This window comes from Mustela erminea, chromosome 6 (assembly GCF_009829155.1).
Source record: "Mustela erminea isolate mMusErm1 chromosome 6, mMusErm1.Pri, whole genome shotgun sequence".
NCBI classification, from domain to species: domain Eukaryota; kingdom Metazoa; phylum Chordata; class Mammalia; order Carnivora; family Mustelidae; genus Mustela; species Mustela erminea.
Window position 1 is genome coordinate 19,839,195 of NC_045619.1, and position 10,673 is coordinate 19,849,867.

The 10,673-nt window shown below is 40.0% G+C and overlaps 1 protein-coding gene across 1 annotated transcript in view; it reads right to left on the minus strand.

Moving 5' to 3' along the window:
• Window positions 1-8,746, minus strand: part of UTP20 (UTP20 small subunit processome component) — a 100,150-nt gene extending 91,404 nt beyond the window's left edge. The window contains exons 1-5 of the mRNA XM_032346617.1: window positions 8,517-8,746; window positions 7,492-7,572; window positions 4,016-4,082; window positions 3,749-3,881; window positions 2,472-2,660 (exon numbers count right to left, since the gene is read on the minus strand). Of these exons, the coding sequence (XP_032202508.1) occupies window positions 2,472-2,660; window positions 3,749-3,881; window positions 4,016-4,082; window positions 7,492-7,572; window positions 8,517-8,561 (515 nt within the window). The 5' untranslated portion in view covers window positions 8,562-8,746. The remainder of the gene's footprint in view (window positions 1-2,471; window positions 2,661-3,748; window positions 3,882-4,015; window positions 4,083-7,491; window positions 7,573-8,516) is intronic.
• Window positions 8,747-10,673: the final 1,927 nt, after the last annotated feature.

Below are 10,673 nucleotides of genomic sequence, written 5' to 3' on the forward strand. Positions count from 1 at the left end.
GAATAGCTAAAACTTGTAGTGATTCCTGAATGATGAGAAGAATTCAGGTGGGTACTGGTGTACATATGATTAGAGATAAAAGTGAGAACAAAGGCAGGATGCGTAGAAATGATCACAGTCAAAGGACAAGGAAGCCAGTCTGTCTGAAAGGGAAATGGTGGTGGGGTTGGGGATGACTGCGGCAGGTAAAGCCACCCAGGTAAACAGGTACTTCTGAACACCAAACAGAGGAATCTAGACTTAAGCTTATATCTATGTCAGCACTTACTCTGTGTTACTTCCTCTAACCAACACAACCCCATGGAGTATAGGTACTATTATCCCCAATCCACAGATAATAAGCCCAAGACAGAAAGGCCAAGCAACCTGCTCAAGGTCATAAAGACACTTAGCTGTAACTAAATAATTACTTGTATAATCTCATTGTTTAAACTGGTCACATGGTTTAAGCATGGTCTCCTATTTTTGCCATATTCTCAGTATGTAGCCCACAGAAGGTACTAATAAATATTGGCTGAGTGGGAAATGAGTGTTTTGGAGAGATTAATTTAGTAACAGTATGCAGGATGAAATAAATGAAGACACTGGCAGTCCAACCAGAAAGCTGCTCAAGTCATGCGAATGTGGGTGAACAAGGCATGAGAGAGGCTTATGGTAGAGGGAAATGCTGAAAGATGGATCCAAGAGGCATTTCAAGAGTTCTTACAGTAGAAGCCAAGAACTTACAGTGCCCACAAGAACCTTATATGATTGGGACCCTACTAATGCAGTGTGGCACCGCCTAATTACCCTCTGCTTATACACACTGCCCCACGGCCCAGGACTCCTTGCTGTTCCTTGAGTATGCCAGGCATGCACCGAAGATGTTCTCCTGCTAATCTGTAAACTTTGCCCAAAGAGGGATTTTTATCTGTTTTATTTGTAATTGTATCTCAAGCGCTGAACACATAGGTAGTGCTCAATAAACACTCACTGAACTGAGCTGTCATTCTCCTCATGTCATCTCGGGCATTTTATCACCTAACATCATAAGAAGAAGGCTGAGTATAGAACAATAAGGTATTTTTGAAGAGAGACCACATTCATACAACTTTTATTACGGTATGTCGTTATAACTGTTCAAGTTATTGCTGTTAATCTCTTACTTGCATTTATGAATGATACTTTATCATAGGTACGTGTGTGTAGGAAAAAACATAACACATAGAGGGTTTAGTACTATCTATGCTTTCAGGTATCTACTAGGGATCTTGGAACCTAAACCCCTCACATACTGCACACTGCCCAAAGATCTTGCTGGTTTTGAATGAAGTAATCTTGGTTTCTAATACATTTTACCAAAAGCTTCACAGAAAACTAGTAAAGGCTGAAAAAAAATATTTCTTTCTCATTCTTTGTTCAAAGTGGGGTAAAGGGAAGCGTGGTTCAACGAAGGGGAGGGTGAAGGGGGAGTGACAAAAACAAAATCGACGGTTCTGTCCCATACCGACACCTATACTTAGGAGGAGGGCATAAATCTTCATGTTCTTGTGGCAACTAAAGTATGCAGAAATAACCAGTAAACCAAGGGGGAAAATCCATCAAGTACCGGACTGAAATTGACTATACTCAATCTTTTTTCTTAAGCAAGAAAGCGACTATGGAATTCATCCTCTGTTCACATTTGCTCAGTGTTCCCTAAGTACCTCTTTTGGCTTACTAAATATGTTAGGCGCTGGGTAAATTCAGATATTTAAGACTGGATTCTTGAAGAGTTCAAGATTTATAAAACACATCATTACACTGTGAACAAACAATTATAACAGAAGTTGTGTGATGTAAGTGTGTAGAATGCCAGAAAGGTTCAGAGTACAAAGTTTTCACTTTAGGGTAAGGTGCCCAGAAAAATCTGTGGAGGTTATGAAAACCAAGCTTGGCTTTGATGGGGAAGCAGGATATCAGTAGCTGGAGATAAGAGAAGATCAGGTCAATGCAGACTAATAGAACAGATGATGGACCACTATGGCTGGAGAACCAATTTCATATAATTAGAGACTGAGTTGGAAAGGCAGTGTGGAGTCTGATCTGTCAGACTCCCAAGAAAGAAAACAATAAAAAAAAGCATGTCAGAATTATGCAGCCATATCAGCAGGTAAACATGATGGATACTGTGTACATTTTAACTAAATATGGGGTAGGAGTGCGAAATCCTGGTTGTCAGTATTGATAAAGACTGCACTTGACCAAAAAATAAAAACTTGACAGGGAGGACATTAGGAGAAGGAAAGGAAAAATGAAGGGGCAGGAAATCAGGGTGGGAGACGAACCATGAGAAACCTTTTGGGATGATGGAAATGTTCTTAAACTGATATGGTGATATTTGCACAATTTTATAAATTTACTAAACAGCACTGAATTGTAAATCAGATAAAAGAAAATTTAAAAGTCACAAACCCCTAAGCCAAACTGTATTACAGAGAGAAAAGGGTCACCTGTATATATTGGACATGTCCTTCACCATTAGTCTCCACAGGTACTTGTAAAGATAGGACAGTGAGGTGAAAGCCCATTCTAGTAACTCTGTGTCCTGAGTCTCCAGGATTGAGGTGATAGTCAGGAAAAAATCCTGAAAATGTGGATAAAAGTCCGTCTGCAGATCTCGTGCCAACTGTACCACCAAGCTGGATTAAAAAATAAGTAGATCAAGACACGTGTATCAAAACACAAAGTCTGTAAATCTATTTCACAAATGATAGCAGATTGCCTGTGATCTCCAGGATTAATTAAACCTTCCAAACTAAGTCTTAAGGACATAAAACATTTTTCACATTTTAAGAGTTTAGCAAAGTGGGGTGCTTGGGTGGCTCAGTTGTTGGGAGTCTGCCTTCAGCTCAGGTTAAGATTTCAGGGTCCTGGGATTTAGGCTCGCACTGGGCTCCCTCCTCAGCAGGAAGCCTGCTTCTTCCTCTCCCACTCCCCCTGCTTATGCTCCTTCTCTCGCTGTGTCTCTCTCTCTGTCAAATAAATAAAATCTCTCAAAAAAAAAAAAATTTTTTTAGCAAAGAAATGAGGCTGGAGCAAGAAGGTGCACTTCATCACGAGTTACACTCAGTCATTCCTATAGTGTGCCAAAAAATGGGATCTTCTTAAACGTATAAAACAGTTAAAAAAAAAAAAAGGATACCATTAAGATTCTGCTTTTTGGCAAAGCACTAATGTTCTAATCTAACAGAAAAGGCAAATTCTTGTTTTTACATTCAAACACCAGATCTAAGGCAAATGTAGCGATAAAACACAACATTTCTTAGTTGTGTTTTTTTTTTTTAATATTTTATTTATTTATTTGGGGCAGAGAGAAATCATGATCACAAGCAGGGCTGGTGGAGGAACAGAGGTAGAGGGAGAAGCAGGTTCTCCACAGGGCAGGGAGCCAAGCTTGATGCCAGAACCCAGAGATCATGACCTGAACTCAAGGCAGATGCTTAACCAACTGAGCCACCCAAGTCCTCTTTTAAAGATTATTTATTTGAGAGAGAGAGCAAGCCCGGGAGAGAGTAAGCACAAGCGGGGGACAGGTGCGGGGGTGGGGGGAAGAGCAGACTCCCCGCTGAGCAGGGAGCTTGACACAGGGCTCAATCTCAGGATCCCGGGGGTCATGACCTCCACCGAAGAGAGTCGTTTAACCAACTGAATCACCCCAGCACCCTTTAAAACACAAACTTAAAATTCAGGTAGGTGTCATTGAGCTTTCTCTCAACATACTACTTACTCCAAAAGGGGCTGATAGGCAAAACTGTTCTTGATTTGCAGGTGAGTCTTCAAACTCTGAACTATCTCATTTTGATGATAGACCAACTGATTGAAGGACTGGCATTTGTCAATAACTTCTTTGTAAAATTTGCCTGGGTTTAAAAAAAAAAAGAGAGAGAGAGAGAGAGAGAGAGATTCTGCTTTTCTACCATACCATTATTTAGTTGTTTTAAACACAGAAAGTGCAAATGATGGGAGAATAAAATAGAAACAAAATGGAATGTACCGAAGTGTTCTGTAAGGTTCAATTCTCTCCATTTCAGCAGACCCTCAAAAAAGTAGGTTTCGACTTCCTGCCAAGATTAAAGCAGTCCATTAATTTGGCAACTCAAAAACTATGATCAAAGTAAATAAGAATAATGAAATAGTAATACCTTGAGACAATGATAATAGTCAAGAGTTTAAAAATATTTCTTATGAAGGGCATTAACAAACTTAAATAGCAATCAGCTGTACAATATAGGCATATGATTTATAAAAACAGTATTTTATTGATTTGGTTGTAGCAAATAAGTCTCTAAAACCTAAGTAATAGCCACACTAAAGAGAAAAATTTTTTTTTCTGTTTTCTACACTTTTAGGCCCAGGAAAAAAAGGTGCTCTTAACATATGAATTTAGAAATATGAATTATAACCTTGTGGGGTAGTACTCTGGCAATTATTAAAATGGAAGAAAAAAAAAGAAAAGGAAACCAACAAAATAGGTATGTCCTCTGACCCATCAATTCCCATTCTGGAGATATTTCTTATAAAACTTACAAACATACCAGTATGAAGATGTTTATTCAGCTCTATTGTAGTGGGGGAAAACACCAAACACCCTAACTATGCAACAACAGGAAAATGCTTAATGTAACCTATAGCCCATAAATACTCAGGTACATTATACGGCTATCAAAAAGTTCTATCTATATTGAATTAGAAGTATGTTGATGATAAACTCTTGATAAAAGCAAGAAACATAATAAAGCAAATGGGAGGAACCAATGTTTTTAAAAAAGACTTCTATAAATACACATATTTGCACATATCATAAGAGAGAAAAGTATAGAAGAATACATATATACTAAAATGTCAACATTAGTTTCTTTGACAATAAGGAATGGTAGGGGTGAGATAACAGATTTTTCTAAGTTCACCAATATGTTGTCATGTTATTTAGCTTATTACCACAGTATATATTACTTTATACTTATTTTTTTTTAAAAGATTTTATTTACTTACTTGACAGAGAGATCACAAGTAGGCAGAGGGGCAGGCAGAGAGAGGGGGAAGCAGGCTCCCTGCTGAGCAGAGAGCCCAATGTAGGGCTCGATCGTAGGACCCTGAGATCATGACTTGAGCGAAAGGCAGAGGCTTAACCACTGAGCCACCTAGGTGCCCCTACATTATACTTTGAAAAGTAAAATCAATAAATTATTACCCTGTGTGTATGTGTATGGAGAGAGAGTTCAAATTAGTACACACACAAACAGCATGCCAAATTTTCTACGATCTCAAAATATGCCACTTTCCCTTTGCATTGTTATTCACAGCCCCTACCACAAAGGGATGGAGTGAGGATGCTTCCTCACTCCTTGAATCTGGCCTTGCTTTTCTGACTTCCTTCGACCATAATGTGCAATGGAAATGAACATGCAACCAGCAAAGTTAGGTGTTAAGAGGCTTTGTAGCCTCTGCTTTTCCTCTCTTGAAAAGAACCTACCACCATGAAAAGAAGCCTAGTCTAGCTTATTGGAGAATAAGAGACCATGAGGACAACTAAGACTAACAAGCCCCAGTCAAATGTGATTGAGACCACTGAGGACCATCCAGTACAAGCTCCTATCCTAGAATCTCTTCTCTATTAACTCGACATTCTACCTCTTACTCATCTATGTCTCTTGTGGCTTAAACTATAAACCATATACTGAACACTAAATCTATAATTCTACCTCCAAAGTCACCTGTACTCCTCCAGATCCATATATTCAAATATCTTTTGGATACCATCATCTGGATGGCTGTAGGTATATCAAATTCAACAAGCCCCAAATGGAACCAACCCTGTGCTTCTCTTCCTATAAATCTAACTTGGTAAGTTATGTTTTCAACTACTCAGTTCTTAGAACAAAAACCTTAGTTCCCTCCCTCCCTTCATAACCAGCAGGTTGTAAGTCCTACCCTACTTTTTTAATATCTCTGGAATCCTTCCCTTCTCTCCCTCTTTACTGCTGCTACTATAAAAATTTCTTACTTATGTAACTACCATATCCTCACAACTGGTTGTCCTGACTCCAATCCTACTCTTTCTTCCACATTAAAGCAGGAAGATCTAAAACTTAGACCTGATCATGTCACTCACTGACTTAAAATCCTTACAGTCCTAGAATGACCTCCTACAGCTTCAGGATAAAATGCAAACTTAGCTTGACATATGAAGTCTTTTATGCTCCTTGACTGTATCTTCACCTCTATCTCTCACCAGTGTGTCCCTCCCCAATCCCAGTAATCATCAACACACACAAACATTACACATACAATTATAACCACATTGAAATGTTCTGCAGTTTCTTGAATGTGACATGCATTTCCTAGTCTGTTTATACAGGCATCTCTCTCAGCCTGAACCAGCATTTCCTGTCTTCTTTGCCATGCTAAATACAAATAACAAGACTCAATTCAGCTATCATCTTGTCTACATTACCTTTTCAACACCCCACCCTATACCTACAAGGAATTTAGGTTAGGCTCCTTCAGCATGAGTTGCCAAAGCCTTATATGCTTACCCAGATCACATCAGTTAACACTAAATTCACAGACTGGGGGGCGCCTCGGTGGCTCAGTGGGTTAAGCCTCTGCCTTCGGCTCAGGTCATGATCTCAGGGTTCCGGGATGGAGCCCTGCATCGGGCTTTCTGTTCAGCAGGGAGCCTGCTTCCCCCATCCCCTTTCTCTACCTGCCTCTCTGCCTACTTGTGACTCTGTCTGTCAAATAAATAAATAAATAAATAAGTCTTTAAAATAAATAAATAAAGAAAGAAATTCACAGACTGGAGATAAGATATCCAAAAAGACAGTGAGTAGTGACTATAGCCAAGTGAAGAACTGTAAGAACTGAAGATGAGTCCCTTAAGTTCAAGGCATGATATACAGGACCTTAAAAGGCTAACGGGGGAACAATGACTTCATGTAGTAAAACAAGATTTTTCAGTAGAGGTGTGACTGAGAGCATGGTTAGAACTGGAAAAAAATATGTGGTTTAGCCCCTTTCTTTTTATAAAGGAGGAAACTAAGCCCCATGAAAGTGATGTGCTCAAAGTCTCTTTAAAATGGCAGCTTCAGGAATATGAATCTGCAGCACAGCTCAGAATGCACATGGGAAAGGAAGAAGCTGGAATCACAGAAGTCACCTAAGTGTCAAGTTAACTGTCTAACACAGCATCACCCAATAGAACTTTCTACAGTGACAGCAATGTTCCATATCTGCACTTGCTTAATATTGTAGCAACTAGCCACATATGGCTACTGAGCCCCTGAATTTTTAATTTACTTTAATTTACATTTAATTTGTTGTGTGTAACTACTGTATAAGATCACACGGGTTTAATGCATTTCATGTAAATAAAGGAATGGCCTGAAAAACAATTCACTTATACTAAAAGGAGAGACTAAAAAACCAATTATGAATACTAGAAGATTAGCTAATACAATGTTCTCTTACCTCATCATAGCTTGCAGTTCTATCAATCCGGTGAATAATATCAATATTCACATTCCCCAATCGTTCAGCAAATGTAAGAAACTGTTGGAGGATATTTAATATACAATCATCATTTAATACTTATCACATCCTGAATACCTGTTTTGAGTACTGTATAATAATCACATGTTGACAATTTCCTTGTGAAAACATAAAGTTTAAAGTTTCAATAAGCTTGTACTATAAGATAGTACTCTTGTACTATCATTACAAATAATGGTTTGCTTTGCTTGCAATTTCAGACTTGCATTTTCAATCAATCATAAAATATATAATTGTGTTTTGTAACTAGAAACAGACATCACTGATGAATCACAAAAGTGTAAGAACAAACTCAAAGACACAGTCTTAAATGCCCTGCACCACTTTATGAAAATAATTAAATACTTCCATGAATGTATTTGCAAAAAGTTCAATCATGTCATTTCAAATAAAATTTCCATGCTAGATTGAGGTGCACCCAGGTGAAAGCTGGCGATGTGGTCTCGCCAGATGTGTTAGATTTCATAACCCGCTACAAGCACAGGGATCTGGCTAAGCCGTTCCAGCAACAGTGTTTTTAAACACAGATAAACGGTTGTACAGTAACAAAATAATTCTAAGGGAACAAATAGAAAGTGATGTCAAAGCCGTTAGCTAGAATTCACTCATTTCCTCCCGCCGGCTCGCCCCCCAATTTAGTCTTTAAGGATAAAAGAGAAGTGGAGAACATCTCCTAAGCACTTGTCTAAGACCATGCATTTCACTCTGGACTACGGGAATTCCCAGGCAGGCCAGGCCCCCCAAACCGCGGGCGAAGTCGGCTATCCACACGTCTTTCCCCAGCCTATGTTTACTACACCCGGAAAGTCTCCCTCCTTTGCCAGATAAGGAACTCAGGCTCGGCCCAGAAGACTGAAGCCCCGAGAATCCCGCTCTGACCCAGGTGCAAGGCTGAAGCAGCAGGGACCCACACCACTGCTCTGGGCCCAAGTCTCTTTGCTCACCCGGTATGTGTTCTCGGTCTTGTGGGAAACGGGCTTTATCTTCATGGCTGCAGAGAGGCAGGGGCCCGCGAGGACCTCGGTCGCGGGGGGAGGGTATGCAACGGACGGTACGAAGGGAAACTAGCTCACAAACTCGCACTCCCGGATTCCCTGATGCTCAGACTTCATCACGTGCGACTTCTGCCTCTGGGCGCCGCCATGTTGAAGGCGGGGAGGAGACTAAAAAGATCACGTGGTCGGAAGATGTGACAGAGCAGGCGCCGCCTCCTGGGAACCCGGCGAGGAAGCGGAGAGCTGTGGTGGGTGGTGGGTCCTAGTGTAGGGTTCTTTTTGTCTTTTCAGTTAAGATTTCTAGAAAAACGTGTATTTTTTATTATAAAAGAAAACAAGCCAGTCCGCATTGCTAGCTAAGAGTCATTTCCCTTCAACTATGCACCCTGCAAAGTTCTTTACATCAAAAATTTCATAGTAAGGCTCATTGTGAAGGCTGCATGAGCATAATTAAGGAGCATATTTTTAAACCCCTTTGGCATGCGAAGAAAGCAGGGATATGCAGCTGGTAAGTGGTAGTCTAGCAGAAGTCTCCGAGCCTCAAAGACTGATACTCTTAACCACTATCCGTTCAAATAAAATTGAAACAGAAAAGGAGTTTTAGGGGGGAAAATCTTATAATTTCGTGTTGTCTGTTGATATTTCGGTATTTTTTCTATCACTCTTATCTTGTGAAAGATAATTGTACAAACAGTTACATGTATTTTTTTTTTTCACTTACTCACTCAACAAGTATTTCTTGAGAATCTAAGGGCCATGCCCTGTTCTGTAAGCTGAATAAGACAGACAATAATAATATTACTATAATTCTGTTTGGAGGTATTTAGTGAGATGTTTACATCTTACACATGGAGAGATATTAAGTAGGCAATTGAATATATTTCTGCCCAGAGTTCAATGTATAGGTCAGGGCTGGAGGTGTGGCTTAAATGCCTTAAATACTCCACTGCTGAACCGTGTGGGGTATTTCAAGCCACAGAACTGGTTGAGATCATTAGGGAGAAAGTGATGAAAAGGAGGATGAAGAAGACCCAGCTGGACCTCGGAGTGCTCCAACATTTAGCAATGGACTGGAAGGGGAATGGGATGGAGAGTCAGTGAGGTAGATACAGACTACTTTTGGCATGGAAGAAGAACCAGTGGTCAACTATGCTGAAAGCCCAGGCTAGGAAAGTGGCTGCTGGATCTGACAAGGTGAAGGTCGCTGGTGACCTTGACAAGTACAGTCCAGTGCTGAAGAAAGGAAGCAAAATATGCATGGATTGTGGAGGAAATTGGGTGAAGAAGTGAAGTAGGTGTAACACTTTCGTATTACTATTAGCATTATGACATCAGTGTTTTCTATGTCATTATGGGGTTGTTGTAAATATTTTAAATGGCTCCATAGCATTCATGGATATTATTTTAATGTGAATTTTTAAAATTTTTTAAAAAAACCTTTATTAACATATAGTGTATTATTAGCCCCAGGGGTACAGGTCTGTGAATCACCAGGTTACACACTTCACAGCACTCACCATAGCGCATACCCTCCCCAGGATTCATGGATTTTTTTTTTTTTAAGATTTTATTTATTTATTTGGCAGAGAGAGAGAGATCACAAGTGGGCAGAGAGGCAGGCAGAGAGAGGAAATCAGGCCCCCTGCTGAGTGGAGAGCCCAATGTGGGGCTTGATCCCAGGACCCTGGGATCATGACCTCAGCCAAACGCAAATGCTTAACTAACTGAGCCACCCAGGCACCCTGGATTTTTTAATAATAAAATAGAGAAGTGCCCAATATTTGGCTGGCTTCCAGTAAGCTTTTTTTTTTTTTTTTTAAGGTTTTTTAGGTTTTTTTTTTTTTTAGGTTTTTAGGTTTTTTAGGCTTTTTTTTTTCTTTAGATGGTTCTTCACCTTAATGCTTCACCAATCTCTATTTTTTTTTAAGATTTTATTTATTTATTTGACAGAGATCACAAGTAGTCAGAGAGGCAGGCAGAGAGAGAGGAGGAAGCAGGCTTTCTGTGGAGCATAGAGCCCGATGCAGGGCTTGATCCCAGGACCTTGGGACCATGACCTGAACTGAAGGCAGAGGCTTTAACCCACTGAGCCACCCAGGTACCCCA